The sequence below is a fragment of the Rhinolophus sinicus genome, chromosome 4 (assembly GCF_057876585.1).
Source record: "Rhinolophus sinicus isolate RSI-liver-muscle chromosome 4, RSI-T2T, whole genome shotgun sequence".
Classification (NCBI taxonomy): domain Eukaryota; kingdom Metazoa; phylum Chordata; class Mammalia; order Chiroptera; family Rhinolophidae; genus Rhinolophus; species Rhinolophus sinicus.
This window is the reverse complement of record NC_142504.1, coordinates 87,617,583-87,638,584: the sequence shown is the minus strand read 5'-3', so window position 1 is coordinate 87,638,584 and position 21,002 is coordinate 87,617,583. Positions and strand designations below refer to the sequence as shown.

Genomic DNA, 21,002 nt, shown 5'->3' with positions numbered 1-21,002 from the left:
GGGAAATCACTAAAGTCAATTTAGAGTCCACCAAAGTTTTACCCATATTTAATTCAATCAGTCCCTGTTTAAATATAGAATGTTTGATTTGTATGTTATTAAAGTTATTATGACAGTATACAACATAATGTTCCCTTTTCCAGGGATTCTTGCTAAGAGTATGTATTACAAGACACATGTATTACTGTGTTTCCCATGGTGCCACAGTTACGCAGCACGGACTCACAAGTGAAAGTCCTGGAAGGAGAAGAGAAGAGGCTCATAGTGAACTTCATTGTCTGCATCAGTTTCTCACGGATTGTAAGCATTTCATTATCAGAAAATCCAACCACATCTAGTGCTTAGGGTAACTCCAGCAACAAATGTGGGATTACTGTGCTCTGCGTAGTATATTGATAGATATAAAATTAGTAGGGGGAGAAAATGCAAATTTTAATTATAGACTTTTTTGATAGTGATTATATTTTATAGTTCTAGGGAATATGACTATTGGGTTTGGTATATTTTCCATTATTAAAAATGTAGCAGTCTTTATTTAGGGTTCATTCCCTGTAAAGGGAGGAATAAGCCATCTATTAAAGCAACAGAAATGCCTCAGAGATATGTGTATTGTGAATTACTGCTTAGTTATAGAAACAGAGTTTCTTAGGTACTATGTGAATAAAACGGCAATCTAAATCAAGTATTCTGAGGGAATTGTCCATCTTCACTTGGTGATGCCATAAACTTTAGAAGATTGCATTCTCTGTGAATAATCCAAATTTCTCCACTTAGATAAAGTACATGATGAATCTTTAAAGAGCGTTGCTGTGTACTTTGAATTATCTCTCATTTACATAGGTCTTCTAATTAGAAGATGCTAGTTTATCTAAATGGAGAGTTACTATGACTTGAGCTAACGTTGATAAAAATTAACATGATAGCAGTTCCCCCATTAGATTACTTAATTCCACAGATAGTAAATACTCCAAAATGAAATTGGTATTTCTTTATGAATTTCACTTCTTCTGGGCTGTCAATATTATATCTATAATATAATGTTCCTTCTTTACCTCACTCCCATTCTCTTTGAAAACATGTCCATCACTGTCCTTAAGCCTTCCTGTATCAGGAATGCTTCTGAATGCAAAATCCACCTTTTGCGGCTTAAGCAAATAAGACTTTGCAACCAGAAATCTGGAGGCTGAATTGCTGTTGGCTCTCAGTCAGTAGCTGGACAGTGACTCGTCTGGCTGGTGGATGTACCATTCTGGCCTTTTCCTCATGCTTATTTTCTCAGATATGTGAGAGAGCTGTCCTAACTCCAGGAACAACATCTGGGGTCAAGTCAGGAAGAAAAGAGGAAGAGTGGCACAGGTGTGGCTTTTTCCTTTACTAGGAAAAGTAAAAGTTTTCCAAGAAAGCCCAGCAAAATTCTGCTTATGTTTCCTTGTTGCATATCTGATAAAGCAAGCGTTTCCAACCTCTGGAGGGCAGATAGGGCAGCAGAGCAGATAGGGATTGGGAACAATGTTGGATCAGCCAACAGTATTTGCCATATGCCTCCCTGGCCACTAACTCATTATGGGCAGATCACTATGATTTTGCCTCCTGCATTACAGAAAAAGAGATTACAACTCTTACAACCTCCTACCACCAAATTTGCCAACTTACCCACACCTCACCCATAATTTCTTCTCTCCCTCCTTTCAGAGTGAAACAGGAGTTTCTTCTCTCTGCTTCAGCCTCCAGGCAATACTATGGCAGTAGCACAGCAATGGCAGAAATCACAGGGAAGAAACTTAAACTCATAGAGAAAGGAACCCTTTGCTCTAATCAAAGGGGATTTGGTCCCAAGAGCGTGGTGCCGGTCTCCATTGTTTTTATTCTCTCTGTGTCCTCTCACTGCTTAGACCAAGATACAGGCATAGTTGAGAGAAGTAAACAGTAGAGCAGGGAAACTACAACCCCAGTTTTCTAGCTAGAGGATTAGTAAGGGAGGCCTCAGGGAGCCAGGGAGTGTTGGATTTGTTGCAAAGAGGAAAGAGATCAAGTGTGATCCCTAAAACTAACGTGAACTCCTCTGCTTACCTTTAAACTGCACTTGCATGGATCTGACTAAACAGCATACAACAGGTATTGAGAACTAAGCGGCAGAGTAGACTACCACCCAGGATCCAGACTGGTTACTGGTCACAAAGGGCAGATCCAAATTGCACTGGAAGTGTTTGAAAACTGAACTGACATTGGAACTGTAGCCCGCACAATGTATATCAGAACTTGTGGCCTGACACTAACTAAGACAATTCCCTGCGAAAACAAATCAACCTTCTCCTTACGATTTATATGATACTCAGAGTCTGATAACATAACTTTCAAAATGTGCAGGATAGAATGTACAATTACTAGACATAGAAAGAATGGAATTATCTCAATTTGCAAGGAAAAATAAAATCAAATTGGGGCAATGCCTAGATGATAAAGATGATAGGATTATCAAAAGAGACTTTAAATCAGGTATTATAACCATGCTTAGGAAGTAAAAGTGAATGAATGAAAAGATAGAAAATCTCAGGAAATAAATAGATATAAATAAGAACCAAATGAAAATTTAAGAGCTGAAAAATACAACAGCCAAAATGAAATGTTCACTGTATGAGCTTAAGCTCATATAGGTGAGAGCAGGTGACAGAGGAAATAGCTATAGATCAATAGATATTATCCTATTTAAACAGCACAAAGAATAAAATATTGAAAAAACAAAGACACTACAAAAAAACTACAATCCAAAATCCTTAATGAACTTAGGTGAAAAAAAAAAAATCCTCAACAAAATATCAAATTGAATCCAGCAATGTGTAAAAAGAATAAAATACCTGCACCAATTTAAAATACTGAGCCAAATTTATAGTCTTGGGATAAACCAAGACTATAAATTTGGCTCAGTATTTTAAATCAAAGTAATCCACCAGATTAGTAGTTTCAAAAGGAAAACCACATGGTCATATCAATTAAGGCAGGAAAGTATTTGACAAAATTCAAAAGATAACACCCAAGTGCTGGTGAACGTGTGGAGCACCTGGAACACTGGTTGATGGGAACTGCTGATGGGAATGTAAAATGGTACAGTCACTCTGGAAGACAGTCCAGCAGTTTCACATAAAAATAAGCATGTACTTACCATATATATTACTGACCTCCAGCTGCTATAACAAAATTGCATATACTGAGTGGCTTAAATAACAGGAATTTATTTTTACAGTACTGGAGGTTGAGAAGTCCAAGATCAAGATACAAGCTGATTTGGTTCCCAAGTTAGGGCTTTCTTCCTGGTTTGCAGATGACCATCTCCTCCCTGTGTCCTCACATGGTGGAGAGAGATAGAAGCAAACTTTCTCTCTATGTCTCTTCTTATAAGGGCACGAATGCCATCATACGGGACCTACTCTAATGACCTTATCTAAACCTTATTACCTCCCAAAGGGCCCATCTACAAATACCATCATATTGGGGGTTAGGGCTTCAACATGGTAATTTGGGGGGCAGGCAAAAACATTTAGTGTATAACACTATATGACCCAGCAATCCTACTTCTAGATATTTAGAGAAATAACTTATGTTCACACAAAACCCTGTCCATTAGTATTTAAATAGTTCTCTTCATAATTACCCAAATCCAGAAACAACCCAAAAGTTGTTTAATGGTTGAATGGATGAACAAACTGTGATACCTGGAGTGAGATACTACTCAGCAATACTCAGCAATATGAACTATTGAGACATGCAACGACATAGATGAATCTTAAAGTCATTATGCTGAATGAAAGATTAGAGGCATTATGCTAAACGAAAGGTTTGTAAAAGGTTACGTACTTTATGATTCCATTTATATTACATTCTGGAAAAGTCAAAACTATGTTGATGGATAATAAGTCAGTGGTTGCCATGGGTTAGGGATGTAGGAAAGTTATGAGTACATCCTGAGGGAGTTTTATGGAATGATGGAAATATTCTGTATCATGATCTTGGTAGCAGTTTCACAAATCTATACATGTGTTAAAACACACAGAATATATGCCCAAAAGAGCCAATTTTACTGTATATTAGTGTTTTAAAAGGAGTAGCACTCCATGAAATAGCAAACAAATAACAGAGTAAATAAAGCCAAAAGTTGATTCTCTGCAAGATTAATAAAATTTATAAACTTTAAACAAAATTGATAAAAAAAGAAAACCAGAAATCACCAATTTCAGAAATGAAAGAGGGGGCATCACTACTGGTCTTATAGACATTAAAAGGATATTAAAGAAATATTATGAGCAACTTTATGCCAATAAATTTGACAATGTACATGAACTAGATAAATTTCTTGAAAGACACAAACTACTTCCCCTTACATCCCATTGACCATTCCTAGCTTCCAGGGAGGCAAAGTGAGTATCTGGTAAATGTAATAGTCATAGATGGCTTAGTTCAATCACAACTTATTATCTATGGCTGGGCACAGTGTTGCGCCCTCCCAATTCAAAAAATCAGGGGTGTATCAGAAGTTCGGGGAGTGCTTTGTATAGGAAACCAACAATGCCTGCCACAGTTAGGTTTTCGTCGCTTGCAATCAAGACTCCTGGTGCAGTGCATGTATCAGCTAAAATGAAATCTTTAACCAGCGTACTTAAAGTGCATACTTTTGAGCTGAGGGGAGGGACTGAGAGCGCCACGATAATTGTTAGAGAAAAGCCTAGAAAAGATTATTCTTAGATAAAAATCTGATAACACCAAATCTGAAGGTCTGTGCTTCTCTTCCAAAGTGAAAACTTTTCTTCCCTCCCTCCATCTCAGGTTGTCTCCAGTCTCCCTGAGCGCAAGAGCTCATTTAAGTGCCCCTGCTGGTCTTTTGTTCTTCTCCACTAAGGCATTTCTCCACTGCCTTGTAAATACTTGTTTTCTTGTCTATCTCCTTAATGAGATGGTGATGCTAAAATAGGAATCATGACTTAATTTTAGTCATCTTTAGTTCTTTGGAACCTACGAAGTATCTGTTTTTTGCTTGTTTATTTGTTGTTGTTTTTCATTAATGAATAAGATGCTTTTTAGGCAAAGTTGAAAATTTTGGCTGGTAAAGAAACAATGAGTCCTTTTTAGATTTAGACAGATTATTGCTTACACACACAGTGAAATCAAGAGTAGCCAAAAGTACCAGTTCCGCATGAGCTTTTGTCTCATACAACAAAACAAAAGGAGCTAGATGATTGCAACATGAGTTGTGGAATGCCTTGGTGCTGAGGGGCTAATGCCGTGCTGCATCTAAGCCTTTTTATAGTCTGCAGCTGTACTGGAGTGGGAGTGAAGGAAGCAATAAGAAACTGTCTCATGACAACCTCCTTGGAGGACAGGGAACTAAGTGCAAATGACCTTGTAGCAGCTCCTTACAAGCCTTTCATGCTCTCATGTTCCGGAAGGTGTTCTGCGAAGACTCAGATTCGCCTCGCCTATGTAGCCTATGTAGATATATGCAAGGTTATCCAGCACTGGCATGAAGCTATTCCCTATACTCAGGTTGCCCAGAGGAACAAAAAGCTCTATCTTGACTAGATCTTTAAGATGGCAACAAGGACCACCTTTCTGGAAAGAGTCCACATAGTGGGGCTCAGAACGATACTGTTTCAAAGTGGGTGTTGGTCCCTGTCTTCAAAAGAGTAAATTAGAGAAGAAAACCTCATTGTGATATTTACTCTCTTAGAAAAAAATAGGAATGACAGAAAGGAATCCCAGCCAAGGGCTTTGTAAAAGTTTGCAACATTTAAAATTTCCTTAAGTATTTCTATTTGATTTTTTAAATCTTCCCTGTTTTCCACCATTAATTAGATGTAAAAACTCTTAATGTAAAATAAAACAAAATAAAAATGCCTTGAGCTAGCCGTTAGGGTGACAAAAGAGGAAAAGGTAGAAGAGTACCCAGGTGGGTTGGTGGCAGTAGCCAAGTAGGAGAGTGAAGTCTGGATTTCTGAAGCCTCCTAAATGATCAAAGAAAGAAGAGGTTCAGAGGTAGCAGGGGATCTGGGGAGAGGAAGTTCCAGTCAAAGTGTAAAGTAGCATTTTTTCATCAGCTGCTTGCTGACTTGTTCTCTCATTCACAAATCCTTCGGATGCTGAGGGTACTTTGCAGAGGTCACTGTCCTGAACGAGGCAGAAAGCCAAAGCCTGCAGATCTTGCACTGTATCTGGAAGGCTGGACCGACACTTCTAACAGACCTTAAACAACAGGGATCTTTTGTGTGGTTTCTGATGCCTGACATGTGACCTAGCAAAGGCAGCAACGTAGCCAGCCCACAATTCACTCATTCAACAAATATTTATTGAGTTCTCTATGTACCTGGCAGTCAGCATCCTAGGATTAGGTGGGGATACTGCGGTGAACAAGACACAAGTTCTCTGCCCTTATGGGACTTACAGACAAAAACAAAAGAAAACGAAACAAAACACAGGGTGAGATTACTTCAGATGCAGCTGCAAAGGATGCCGGGAGGCAAAGGTGGTCAAGTGAGACTGAGGATGCTGGGCCATGGTGAGCCCAAGCTGAGGTCAGATAGGGAAGGTAGGGAACAGATCACAGGGGGCCTTGCAGGTGGATGTAGAGTTTTTATGTCATACTTAAGGCAGCGGGGATCCATTGAAGGCGTTTAAATAGGGAATGAAGTAGTCTGATTTACGTTATTAAATGATCACTTCAGCAACTGTTTTGTGATATAAATTGTCCAGCCTGAAGTCAGAAGATGACCGTGCATTCTGCAAATTCAATGTTAGATCATTGCCAAAGCTCTAACATGTTTCATCTTGTTTCCCTAATAGATAAATTGGTTAAAATAAAGCTCTGTAGCATAGCCAGTGGGAGCCAAAGGTTGGAGTCATGCTTTGGTTTCAAATTCTGCTTCCCATTTATTAGTTAATGAGCTCTTGGCAGGTTATTTACTTCTGCCTTAGTTGTTTCAACTGTGAAATGGGGATAATAAGTTGCTCCATCATAGGTTTTTGTGAAAATCAGTAACAATACACGTAAAGCATGGTGATGGTGCCTGGCACAATGTAGTAAGCATTCATAAATATTACCTTTTATTACTTCTTTCAGAGGATTACTGTGAAGACCACATGAGAAAATGCATGTGAAAGGATTTGTGAAACCGAACAGACTATCCTAATGGCAGAATTCTCTCTTTCTTTTCCCTGCCTTTTAAGCGGAACACAGAACATTGGGCTATCCGAGGAGAGAGGCACGAGGCCAAGCCAAACCTCAAAGCGGTCATTGTCGTTAGGCAGCCCCTCCCCCACCCGGGGCGCATCTCCATGGCAACGTGGGGCTTCGCCTCTCCCCGCCTCCTGGGGCCCGCAGACCGGAAGCAGCCCGCGCAGGGGGCTTCTGGGAAACTGCTTGTGAGCGGCGTTTCTGCGTCTTCCCTGGACAGCGAAGCTGCTAAGGTTCCTGAGCCGGAGGTTTGCGCCAGAGTGAGGTAAAACCGTGAGGGGGACGCTGGGCTAGGGGTTGCGGGCTGCTTGGCAGGAGCCAGCGAAGAAACCTGGCAGGTACCTTCCTCGGGTCCCCGGGAGGTGCGGGGCACAGGCCACGGTCTCGGCGCCCAGCTCTTGCGGGGCGCGAAAAGGTAGACGAAAGGCCAACTCGGGCTTTGGGCACCCTCGGAGAGTTCTCCATCCTGTGTCCTCCGCGACCCTCGCCTTCCCCCTCCCCCATCTGCCGGTTTTGTTCTATTTCGAGGCGCTGGCGTCTCGCGGAGAGTTCTGGGACTCGTTTCGTGAGGAGGTGGGAGAGGGCGGGCCCTGCGCGGGAGCTGCCGGAACTTGTAGTTTACTGGGCTGCGGACGGAAGTGCAGTGTCTCCGACGTTGTTGTGGCAGGGTGGCCTTTGGTCATCTGAAATCCTCCGCCGCTACTGCGGAGAAGAGAGTTCGGGGGACGTCGGGGCGGGGACAGAGTTCGCAGCGGAACTCTGCAGGAGTGAGGTGGGGAGATTGGGAACGAGGCTGCCCACCCAAACACTGTCAGGACCGCGGGCCTGTCCTCCCCGCACCTCCTTCCCGTCCTGTGATCAGAGTGCGGGATAAGAACATGGAAGGAAAAGAAATTTATTTCATATAGAATGCTTGAGCCACTGCGAAGGTAGCGTTCTGGAATAGGAAGGAACGAATCTGTTGGCTGAAACTTATTTGTAAGGCCACACTCCAGAGTAACCTTGTATGTGTTACCTGCCTGATAAGATCTTTTCTGATTCCTAGTCTTCATCTGGATAGGATTACAATAAGTTTTTTGAAATTAGTGGTTTTCACATTCTGGGCCCTGAACAGATAAATTGAGTAGCTGCATGTCTCATTCTTAATATGTGTTGTAAACAATGCCACTGGCGTGACTGTGCAAATACTGAGGGAAGCATCAGAAGTAGCACAAGGTTTCCCTGAAGGTAGAAGCTGGGAAAACTGTGAGTCATCTAGTATAAGGACAAGATTCTGGTCCACTGTAAGAAATTACGGTGGTTATGAGAGTCTCTTTTCTACGTAGAATTTGTGGTCATTAATGCCTGTCATGATAAGATTAAATGTAGTTATGGTGTGGGTGACAATAATATTTGCATTGTATAGCTCCGGGAGGCTAATTTTTTCCAGCATTACGTTATCTTTTCCCGAGCAAGTGAATACTTTTTCACATATGTTTTAAGTCTAGGGAGTTCTTAAACATTTAAAAATATTTTTCCACTTTAAAAAACACTTTTGGTCTTAAAAATGTTTTCCTTAAGCAGATAATAAAAAAGTGTCCTTGTTTTTGAGTTGACCTAAGTTTGGCTGGGAATGCCAGTCCTGAATTGCAAATAAGGTGTTCCAGGGTCAAATGCATTTAGAAAACTGAGGTCGGCTGGTTCTTACTTGGATTCTTTTGGTTATTGAAATGTTTATTGGTTTTGTAGGTCAAACTTTAAAGGGCCAGATAGTAAATATTAGGTTTTTTAGGCCAGGTAGTCTCTGTCGCAACTACTGAACTCTGCCACTGTGGTGTGAACTGTGAACAAATAAGTAAAATTATTTGTGGACAGACATTTTAATTTCATATTTTCACGTCATGAAGTATTCTTTTGATTTTTTTTCAACCATGTAAAAATGAGAAAACTATTCTTAATACAAGCATTGTACAAAAACAGGCAGCAGGCCAGATTTGGCCATGGGCTGTAGTTTGCCAACTTCTGGTGTAGGTTATTGATTGGAATTTTTAAACCAGTAAAAGAAGATTTTTTTACTTCCTTTATTAGCATGTATCTAAATTCTTAGGATATTTGGTCATTTATATATGTATGTTTTTGTGCCTCAGGAGAGACTGTGAAGAAAAGGAGGTATTTCCCAGAGGCCTGTATCCTGCCTTATCTTTTTTTGAAGTGTTATAAATCAGGATGTCTGCACAGTCAGTGGAAGAAGATTCAATACTTATCATCCCAACGCCTGATGAAGACGAAAAAATTCTGAGAGTGAAGTTGGAGGAGGATCCTGATGGAGAAGAGGGATCAAGTATCCCCTGGAACCATCTCCCTGACCCAGAGGTTTTTCGACAGCGATTCAGGCAGTTTGGATACCAGGATTCCCCAGGGCCCCGTGAAGCTGTTAGCCAGCTTCGAGAACTTTGCCGTCTGTGGCTCAGGCCAGAGACCCACACAAAAGAACAAATCTTGGAGCTGGTGGTGCTGGAGCAATTTGTTGCCATCTTGCCCAAGGAGCTGCAGACTTGGGTTCGAGAGCATCATCCAGAGAATGGAGAGGAGGCAGTGACGGTGCTGGAGGACTTAGAGAGTGAACTAGATGACCCTGGACAGCCGGTGAGCCTGCTTGTGTCACTTTTCCTGGGTCAGAAGCACTCACACAGCAGTGGGCAAGGCTGCTTGAAATAACTCTGCTCAACTACAGTATATGTTTTGTATGGTTTCTCTTATGTGCGTTTAGCTCTGATTTTCATAAAATTCCTCATCAACTGAATCAAATCTTATTATTTCCAGGTTTCCCTCCGTCGACGAAAACGGGAAGTGCTAGTTGAGGAGATTGTATCTCAAGAAGAAGCTCAGGGATTACCAAGTTCTGAGCTTGATGCTGTGGAAAACCAGCTTAAATGGGCATCCTGGGAGCTCCATTCCCTAAGGCACTGTGGTGAGGACCAGAATTGCATGTGGACTAGAGGATGAAGGAGTGGGGGCCTTTTGTCCAGAACCCTTTGCTTATCTGTGTGTGTGTGTGTGTGTGTGTGTGTGTGTGTGTGTGTGTGTGTGTCGGGGGTGGGTTATCACCTTCACCTGATTTCTTAGACTAGACACACTGTAGGAGCTTGATTCTTTCTCATATCAATTGGTCTGTTGGCCTCAGGTTGGTCCCCCCACCCCATACATTAACATCAACCTTTTCTTCCATTTTACCTCTTTCTTGAAGACCTGCCCATTTCAGGCTGGAATTTGCCTTACTCTGAGCCAGGACTATAGAGACCGGGTCTCTATTTTGCATGCAGTATTGCTTGTTTGTCATCCATGTCCTTTGAATCTCCTGCCTAATCTTATTGGTACAGTATTCTTACCTGAAGCTTCTTCAAGTCTATTCTTTTTTCATTTGTTGTCTATCACTGAAGTCTTTGTAAATTTTTAGCTGTTTTTGTTTTTTCTTCAACATCTTATCTAGAGTCATTTTTTCCAAAGACGGTTCTTTTATAGACATGATATTTGGGCAAAACTCTTCACCTTTTCTAAGTATACAAAAATAGGCTCCCTAGCTATATTAAACTAAATACAAAAATTAAACAAATAAACTCATAATTCTAATAATTCACTTAGACTGGTTTTTCCTAATATATTGGTGATTGATGCCACATACTTATTTGTATATTTTGATACAGTCCAGCATAGTCCTAAAAGTGCTAGATTTCTTTGTCATATGAACCAAAATGAAATTTTGTTTGAGACTCCTTTGGGAGTTACTCCTTGAGGTAGTTGGAGATCAGGCTGGAGTATCACAGAATGAGGTCTGAGCAGGTTTTCTTCCCGTCTGCGAGGGGCAGTGCTAGTGAATCCGAATTGCTGGGATGGGGCTGAGAATCTGCAGTTATATGTTTCATGGGACATTCTTCTGTGCAATAAAGCTTGAGAACCACTATCCTTATTCTTTGGAGGTGACGTTTTCTTGGGTGGAAATCTTCTCCGTTGCCTGAATTTTAGAATCCTTTTCACCTATTTTTAAATAACCTCATTTCAACAGTCTAGACTCTGCTGAATCTGAGAACTGAACTTCTTTCTGTGCCGTTTGTCTTCACTTAACCTTCACACTCACTTCCCTGTTCCTCAAGTCTCCAGGCCTCGCTAGTCCCCTCCACCATTCAGTCTCTCTGTCAGCCATGTTTCATGACTTTATCCCTTTCTTAATCATTTATTATAGACCTATTCACTCTTGACCACTTTTCTGAGTGCTGCTGCTCACCCCGTAGGAACTGTCTTCATTCTTCAAGGTTTGAAGTTTCAGTATGAGACTTGCTCATACAGCTGCCTACAGATGGGTAATAGTATCTTATGTTGGTAAAGGCTTTTCTTTCACTAGATACATGTAACTGAGGCTTAGAAATAACAACTCTTCTAGGTACTATGATAAGTAGGTGGCATGTCCTGACTTAATACAGGATGTCCCCAACTTATCTTCAGCCCCTTCTTGTTGGGACTCCACCTGTGTTCTACTTTTAGTGTAATCTTGGCTGTGACTTGCCTTGTCTTGCTCATTTTAGAAGTAGTCACTTTTGGGGCGGCCAGTTAGCTCAGTTGGTTAGAGTGCAGTGCTCTTAAGAAATGTTGTTGGTTCGATCCCTGCATGAGCCACTGTAAGCTGCGCCCTCCACAACTAGATTGAAATAACTACTTGACTTGGAGCTGATGGGTCCTGGAAAAACACACTTAAAAAAAAAAAAAAAAGTAGTCACTTTCTCCTTGTTCATTTTCTACACCATTGTATTTTGATGTAGTTTTCTCCCTTTTTCAAAGCAAAAAATTATGATTTCTTAATGGCAACTTTATTTTATTTTTCTTACAATGTTTCATCCAGATCTAGCTGCATCATTCTCATTGTCTCCCTGACAGTCTTAAGATCTACCATCTCTCTGTTACTCGTTTTCTGATTACCGTTTATAATATACTCTCGTATGTTACAACTTTTTTTCAGATATAACTGTTTTATCCCTCATGTTATCATGCCATTACTTCATTACCCTCCTAATCATTTTATTTTTTTTCTCTGTGAGAGTAGGCAACTTTAATACCAGTTTTCAGAGTGCTGTTTATAGATATATGCAAGCTATTTACTTTTACTTAATGAAAAAAAATTTTTTTCTTTAGATTCCTGTCTTCTAGAATAGGAAATGAGTGACGTTTACAATTTCTGTTTATTTCAGATGATGATGCTAGGACTGAAAATGGAGCATTGGCTCCAAAGCAGGAGATTCCTTCAGTAGCGTCTCATGAAGTTCCTGGCACTCTCAATATAGGTGTTCCTCAGATTTTTAAATATGGAGAAGCCTGTTTCCCTAAGGGCAGATTTGAAAGAAAGAGAAATCCTTCTCGAAAGAAACAACATATATGTGATGAATGTGGAAAACACTTCAGTCAGGGCTCAGCCCTTATTCTTCATCAAAGAATCCACAGTGGAGAGAAGCCCTACGGATGTGTTGAATGTGGGAAGGCATTCAGCAGAAGTTCTATCCTTGTGCAACACCAGAGAGTCCATACTGGAGAAAAACCTTACAAATGTCTTGAATGTGGAAAAGCCTTTAGCCAGAATTCTGGGCTTATTAATCATCAGAGAATCCATACTGGGGAGAAACCTTATGAATGCGTTCAGTGTGGGAAATCCTATAGTCAAAGCTCAAATCTTTTTAGACATCAGCGAAGACACAATGCAGAAAAACTTCTGAATGTTGTGAAAGTTTAAGAAATTAAAAAAAAAAGTCAGCACTCAGGTCTTTTTCTTCAGAAATGAAGACAAAATTAAAAACATGGAATGATACGTAATAGTTTTGTTTCCCTATAGACTTAGAAAATGCACTGGGAAATGTAGGAAATTGTCACCCACCATTATTAATTTTTATCTTGAAAGAAATGGTGTCATACCTGCCTAGAAACGGAAATTTTAAACTTAATTCAGGTGTTAATGCCTAAATCTTCCATGTGGTGTTTATATTCTTACTATTTTTTCCCAAATAATGAACTACCTGATTCTCGGCCCTTTTCTTAAAAGTTTCCTTTTTTAGACAGATTTATTTCTATGTTCATCATTGAAATGTTCTTTACAAGGATACATTCCCTTCTACATTAAAACAACATTGGAATTATAAAACCATCTTTTCAGAATTTACTCTTTTTTACCAAATTTGGATATGCATTTCAGAAAATAGAAGATAAGGGATGACTAAAAGCTTCAAAGTAAGATTAGAAGTGATAAAACATCAAAAAGTCAATGGGACACCTAGATTGGAGAAGATAAATGATAACTTTGATCCAAGAATGGAAGTTTATCAAGCATCTATCTAAATGTAATTATCTGCCTGCTGGAAAACTAAAAAATGGAGCATCCTGTCTATAATTTGGAGGCTTCCCACTAATGAAAATAACGTTCTTTTATATATCATTAGAAAGGGGGCAGTCTAAACGACAAACAGTCATAAACTATGAAAGAAATAACATTTGAGAATTTGCAGTGCAAGGCAGTGTTGAAGGGCAAATGTAAAAGGGAAATGGTCTGTCTTGGCTTTTAGAAAACAAAAAAAGACTTGAAGATCCAATTCATTATTTTGCCTTCATTTTTATTAAGGATACAAAAATCCCTAACAGGCAACAAGTATCAGGTTTGGTATTTTATTCCTTTGGTAAAAAAGGGTTGAACACCAGGCTAACAAAGCAGCCATGCGTTCATTTATTATTAAACATTTTCTACCGACGAGGCACTGTGCTAGGTACTGTAACCCTACCATAAGTAGGTAGGTATTTCTTCCACTGTAAATTACTGGGGATTTGGTACAAAGCTCTTTCATGTGAGTTAGCCTCTTGCTCCCTGTGTTAGCAGTCCTGGGGGAGCTCACCTCTGAAATTCCCAGAGCCATAGTTCTCTTACCAGGGTGTTATATTGGGGGGAAAGGAAGACTCAGCTCAAAGAGCTAGCCATCTCTCCAGGATTCTTCAGAGGTGAGTCCAAAATACTCTGTATCACAGTTTGGAGGTTTGTGGGTCTTTTAAAAAAAAACTAATCAATCTCTAGTAGCATTGAGGTTGTACTTACATGTTAGTTGAATGGATTGTTCTATTTAAAAAAATAAACAGCTAGGTTATTAACAACTAGTTTATTAACTATCAGAATTGATTCAACTATTTTTTTTAATTTTAAGTCTTAACACATTTTTAAAAATGTATAAAAGTAATACATTGTAGTAGTAGGATTATATACTCCTTGGCTGAGAATTCCAAGTACTGTGGTTCTACTGTTCAGTGGAAAACTCTGGAAGTTAAAATACAGAATATGAGAACAAGCTTTTCTGTAGTGGGTATCATTGTGTGGAAAATGACCCATGTGAATAAAAATATTTCATGGTTCCAGAGATTTTGGTTACATCTGTTGCTTGGATCAGATTTGAAAAATGGAAGGTGAGATTTGCATGAGCCTGTTAAAAAGCATAGTAATAAATGCAAAACCAGCAGGTGGAGAAGGAAGGCAGAATGGAGCTTGTTTATAGATTTTTCTGATAACAGTTAATTATAAGAGATGTGCTTTATAGATTAAGATTTATTGAGGTATAAATATGTAGTAATGATATAATGTATTTTAAGTTATACAAGAAAATGTAGGGACTTTTATTTGGGTCTTTTTCTCTGGCTGAGAGGAAACAAGTCAGTGTCCAATAAAGGTATAAACTCCACTCTAAGATAAAACGATCTTGAGTTGATTTATTTATTTATAACTTCTTTCGAAGTAGGCTTTGAGGTGGCATATTTGGAATTCTTAGAGTAGGTAAGAAGGAATCAAGCTCTCAGTGGCTGAAATTTCATGCTGTTTCAGATTTTATGTCTTTCCTGTATGCAAAGAAGCTTCCATGTGGTAGATTTGTCATAAATTCCAAAGATGTTTGGTATAATGTGAGAGCTTAGTAAAGGTAGTATTAGAGTTGGCAAATATGTGTTTGTCTTGCCAACTCTGATACCTGTGGGTTGTCTAGAAAAGATTCTGAGACTAAGGCAAGGCTCTGTGGGGAAAATGGCTGGATCCAAAAAGACTGGATGATGGTACCCAGGAAAAGGAAGTGGTCTCTACTTGCCAGCTCTCATTAGGCTAAGTCCCCAGTAGGCAAATTGATGTAAAGTAACTAGTGATTTACGATTCCATCTATGCATTCATTTATACTCTCACAGATAATTATAGCAATTCTGGGGGCTGCCCATCCTCTGATGAGGTGGTGATCTGGCAGTTGCCAAGTATTGGCATCTGTTGGTTAACAAATGAGTGCTCAATGTTAATGGCATGCAGACTGCTGATACTACCCAATAACCACTGAGCATTTGCTCATTACTGCTAAATTCTCTTCTGGTTTTCATGGGGTTAAGCTCCCTACATTGACACCCAGTTGGCACTTGATCATTAAGCAGTGATACTGATCATATCACATTTATGTAAATTGAAGGGATGGTTATATGTATTGAAGTAATCTGCATACCAGGCATTGGATTAGACACTAGACCTATCTCACTTAGATTTGTAGACTACAAAAGCAAGATTCAGAGATCATGTGACTTGCATGTGGCCAAGTAGAGTTAAAACTCAAATCTAGTTCTGTGAACTCGAGGGACACAACATTTTTCCACAGTGTCATGAGTGGTGGCTGTTAAACCTTGATTTTTGGTTTTATCTTTTATAGCTAAGATGCTTTTATCTTTTATGGCTAACAAATGTGAAAGCTATTAAATATGCTCAAATGAATTTTCTATAGTACAGAAATGCAGAAAAAAAAAAAAAAAGGACATTTCTTCTCATAGCCCTGCTCAGAAGTAATAATTACTTGGTTTGTTATTCTTTCAGACTTAGGCATATACAAATTTAAGCAAAAATGTGTTAACAGCTGACACTTGTGGTTGCTGTATGCAGGCGTTGTTTGAAGTGCTTTACTGTGATTTAACTCTTAATCCTCACGGCAACTGTATGAGGTAGGTACATATCCCCATTTTACATGTACTACACTGAAGCTTCCCACTTTCATGTAGACATTGTTTTTCACAGGTACATACTATTCCATTGCATGAATATATTGTAGTTCATTTAACCAATCCCTCTTGGTGGACAATTTGGTTCTTTCCAATTTTTTATTGCAGATAAACATATATTAGGTTAGTGCAAAAGTAATTGCAGTTTAGAAGGTTAAAAATAATTGCAGAAAACGCAATTACTTTTGCACCAACCTAATAGTTAACATCCTTGTACATATATTTTGCTGCCTGTGTGGGTATTTCTGTAGGATAAATAGAAGTGGATTTTTTGGGTCAGAGAATGTATACATTTAACATTTTAAGAAATGCCACCCAAAAGATTGTACCAATTTACAGCTCCATCAATAGTAAGAGTGTTTGTTTGCCTACACTCCCCAACCCTGAATCCTTAAATATTTTTTTGCCAATCTGATAGGCACAATTTATTTCCTTTCTTTGATTATTAAGGAGGAACATCTCTGCATCCGTTTATTGATCATTTGCGTTTCCTGTTGTGAATTGCATTTACCCATTTTTCTTTTTTTAAATTATGAAAGTATAAATGATAACCAATTCATTGTACAACACTTAAATGATACACACGTATAAGAGCAAAGAGAGACCCTTTTCTCCAGCACTTCCAATCACATTCCATTGCCCACAGTTTAGTATACATCCATCTAGTCCCTTTTCCATACATTTCCATATGAATAGACATAAACTTGTAAAAGCCGTTTTTACATAAATAGGGTCATATATTCTACAGCTTGCTTTTTTTTTTTTTGCCTGAAAAACCTATCTGTAGGTCTTTAATGGTTGAATAGTATTCAACACTATGAAAATACCATTATAGAACTATTGCCCCCCCCTTTTCCCTCTTGCTATTACATTGCCAAAGTAAATCTTTTTTCATATGTCTTTGTGCATGTGTGTGAATATTTTTTTAGGACGGAGTTGTGAAAGGTGGATTGTTGGATCAAAAGGTGTGCCCTCTGATAGACCCACTTCAGCCCTTCCCAAAGGCCTTCATAATGTTATATTTTTACTAACTGTATGGAAAATACTCATTTCCCCATATAGCCTTACCTACAGTTGATAAGTTTTCATTTGATGGCTAAAAAAGAAAAAAGAATCCTTAATTACATTTCCCTTGTTAATGCTGTGGTTGAGGTTACTTTCACATGTTTATGTTTGTTCATATCCTTTACCTGCTTTCCTGTTGGGTTATGTGTGGATATATGTTTTTGTTTGTTGAGCATCTCTTTCCCCATCTTCTAGTAACAGAATCCTTATTTATTGTGGGGAACCCATTCCCTGTGGCTTAGGTGAGTATATGACTAGGTCTGGCCTTCCTGAGTCCTGCTGCTCCCTAGCCACAGTGATTAAAGAATGGGCATGTAACTCGAGCCAGGCTAACGAGAGCCCTCAACAGAACTGCTGGAACGATTGGAAAGAAGGCTCTACAGAGATCCCACACACTAAGGACCATGTAAGCCTGAATTTGTACCACGTGGAGAGAATCTGTCTGAGGAGAAACTCAGAGGCTAACAGAAAGGAAAGAGAACTAAGTTCTGATGTCATTTTTCTGGAGGCCCTAGATCCAGCTGTGCCTAAAGCCTGCCCTACCTCCGGACTTTAAAGTTTTGTGAGCCAATAAAGTCCCTTTCTTGTTTAAGATAATTGAATTGGGTTTCTGTCCTGATTAATATAGGTTATTTGTATTTTCTTATTGATTTGTAGAAAACCTTTGTAATTTTAAATTCTAGACTTATACTTTATGCACTATATAAATTAATAAAATTAGCATGGCCTTCCATGATTTGGCCTCTGTCAACCTCTGCCATTTGTTACTCCACTCTATACCACACACATGATCGCATACTTTACAGTCCAACAATAACATTGGCGTTGGGAATGTCTGTGGATGAAAAGCTTTTCCCCCAGTCACATCTTTGGCATTTTTCTTCCTACATTCACCTGAGACTCTGAGACTGGGGATTACACTGATGAGTCTGTGCTGCACCCACCTCCAGCCATTGCTCTTGAGGCATTTCCCTCAAGTATCTCCTGTATGTGACCCTTGGAGCCCCTCCCCATGACCTCCATTCCCCCTTCCATGGTTCTCCGGGGGCCCCTCATTTTATTCTCAGGACTGGATTTGAAGTTGTTCAAACTCAAAACTCCTGGGGTTTACATCTGATTGCTTCTGTGTGTGGAAACTACACATGGCAGTGGAAAAAGAAAAACATTGTATGTCATGAGTGGTAAGGAGAAAATAGGTTGAGAAAGAAGGAGTACAAAAAAACATTAAGGAAGAAAGGTATTGCAATTAGATAGGTTGTCCAGGGAAGGTTTCACTGAGAAAGTGAAATTGATGAAAGATGAATGAGTATAAGGAAACAAACTGAGTGGGACTAGAGGAAAGGTGTTCCCGCATCTGAACAGCATGTACAAAGGACTTGATGTGGGAGCAACACCTGATTTCAAGAAATGCAAGGAGGCCAGTGTAGCTGGAGCAGAATGAACATGGGGGGAGGTAGTGGGTGAAGCCAGAGAGAAGTGGGGTGAGGGTGGTGGGCAGGGCCAGATCATGGAGGACCTGGTTAGCCATTTGTAGGACTATGAGGAAAGAAGTGACATGACTAGGTGCTGAAAATTAAGTGTCCAGCTATATAGTTCCTTAAATTGTTAAAAAAATTACGTATTTTCTTTTTGAAGGTAATGGGAAAAATTTAGAAATAAAAAAGCTAACTTTTAAAGTAATAAAACTGATAAACTTTAAGCCAGACTGATCAAGAAAAAATATTTAATATCAGGAATGAGTGGTGTGACATGACATACAAATTTCCACGTAAAGAGTTGGAATTAAGTTGCTAACCTCCATACTGCTGATTTCAGTACTCATTTATTAGACTTACATTGCTTGATCCATCAGCAGTATTTTGCATAACTGACATACTCATTTGGCTTCAAAAACAAGTCAGGTTTTTCTCTACTTCATGGGATGCTTCTATCTCGATGCTGGGATTTCCTCATTTTTCTGGACTTCTATATGTTGGAATGCCTGAGAGCTCAGTGTTCAGATCTTTTCTATTTTTTAGCTATATTCACTTCCTAGGTGATCTCATCTGGTCTTATGTCTTTAAATACTATTTCCAACTCCAAAATGTATGTCTCAGCCTAGGCTTCTTAACTACGGGCTCATGTATCCCTTTTGCCCCCCAGACTTCACTTTGATGCCAGCTTTAGTCTGGGTTCCAAAGAAAACTGCCTAAGGTAAAACCTTACTGCTAAAACTTGATTGAGATGATACAGTCCCAGAAAAGGATGACCGTAACGGGAGGTGAAGCAGGGAAAGAGAACAAATACAGGTAGAGGTTACTGAGCATTCTACAGCTCCTAAAGAAGCACAGCTGTTTGCTTAGTCTCGTTGACCATCTTTAGAGTGCAAGTGGTATGAATTACCTCCTCTTCACCTCTCCATGGGGTAGGTGGAGGGAGACTTCAGACTGCCCTCTCCCTCTGGTCAGTTCCCACCACAGAGCATCAGCTCCAGGTGGCACCATGCAGCCTCTGCAGTAACCACCACTAGGAAGTCAGGCTCCAAGACAACACAGCAGCACCGTGGCAGCCAGAGATCAAGTGTGAGTCCGTTGCTCCCTCTACCCACAGCCTCATGGGCCTGCACTCAGGCAGTCTTAGAGGGTAGGGCCATCAGTCTCATAGACTGATTTGCAGGGCCCTGGCCCTGCAAATAGGAGGCTTATAAACGGCTTAGCACAATGACTAATTGGGCATCTTAAACCTAATATGTCCCCAAACAAACTTAATTTCTCCCCAGACATGTTCTTAGTGTTCCTCATCTTAGAAAGTAGCAATTTTGTCCTAGTTGCTCAGGACAATAGTCTCCCTGCTTTCCTGGTTGTCATACTTCACTTAGTTCTCAACAGCAGCCAGATCATACAAGTGAGACTATGTCACGTTTGTTCAAAATCCTCTTCCTTCTTGGTCTGTTTAAACACCAAAGGGGCATTGTGTCTGCAACTTACTATTAATTCAGAAAAAAAAAAAGACATGTTCGTATCAAATACATGAGGCGAAGTTTCCACTATGCACTTACATGGTGGAAAGTTCACGAACTTAATTGTTAGAACTTCGTATAGGTAGATAGTAAGATATTTGGCCCAAAATATCAATAGTACCGAGGCTGAGAAACCTTAAAGTAGTTTTTGCCAGGTTTCTCCACTGCAGTTACTATTTTTTCCCCTTTCATATGCTCTTCCTCGGAAGTGAGTCAACAGGTCCAGTCTCCTCTAGGGGTGGCAGGTTGGGATTAAACTTCACATCCTGGAGGTGGCATTATTTGGAATTATTCCACAAGGAAGATTTGTCTCTTGTCCCATATTTATATCAGTATAGACTCACGTATATTTATTTGGTCTTGGAAGCTCTTTCAGGTTGACCCCATGTCCCTTTGACATGTACCCATTGTTTTGTTTTTTGAGCTCTTACTTTCTGGTACTATAAGATACTCTAGCCTCATCTTATTTTCCCTGCCCTAGCCCTAGAATGAGCCATTTCTCAAATGAGCCCTGGTTCCTTTTACTTGTAACATGGTATTCACAAATCATGATCTGGGTATGCTCGTTGATACTGGAGTGTCATTACTTCTAGGTCCTCTCAGAGAACACAACTAGATGATAGTATGTACATATACTGACCCATGCATAAA

General features: G+C 39.7%; 1 protein-coding gene across 3 annotated transcripts; it reads left to right on the top strand.

Annotated features, from left to right (window-relative positions):
* Positions 1-7,334: 7,334 nt before the first annotated feature.
* ZNF24 (zinc finger protein 24) lies at positions 7,335-18,104 on the top strand. 3 transcript variants are annotated; one of them, XM_074340135.2, is made up of 4 exons: positions 7,335-7,484; positions 9,346-9,844; positions 10,022-10,169; positions 12,439-18,104. In XM_074340135.2, exons 2-4 carry the CDS (start codon positions 9,425-9,427, stop codon positions 12,972-12,974), a joined length of 1,104 nt encoding a protein of 367 aa, XP_074196236.1. In that variant the 5' UTR covers positions 7,335-7,484; positions 9,346-9,424; the 3' UTR covers positions 12,975-18,104. The 3 variants fall into 3 exon arrangements, with proteins under 3 accessions (XP_074196236.1, XP_019596347.1, XP_088654083.1); XM_019740788.3 differs by lacking the exon at positions 7,335-7,484 and adding an exon at positions 7,848-7,991; XM_088797957.1 differs by lacking the exon at positions 7,335-7,484 and adding an exon at positions 7,934-8,148.
* Positions 18,105-21,002: the final 2,898 nt, after the last annotated feature.

What these genes read in the sequence shown, in the direction of transcription:
- ZNF24 (XM_074340135.2), top strand. Translation starts at nt 9,425, where the DNA reads ATGTCTGCACAGTCAGTGGAAGAAGATTCAATACTTATCATCCCAACG. An exon ending in TAGATGACCCTGGACAGCCG is followed by an intron (nt 9,845 to 10,021) that starts GTGAGCCTGCTT and finishes TATTATTTCCAG; the next exon opens with GTTTCCCTCCGTCGACGAAA. An exon ending in CCATTCCCTAAGGCACTGTG is followed by an intron (nt 10,170 to 12,438) that starts GTGAGGACCAGA and finishes TGTTTATTTCAG; the next exon opens with ATGATGATGCTAGGACTGAA.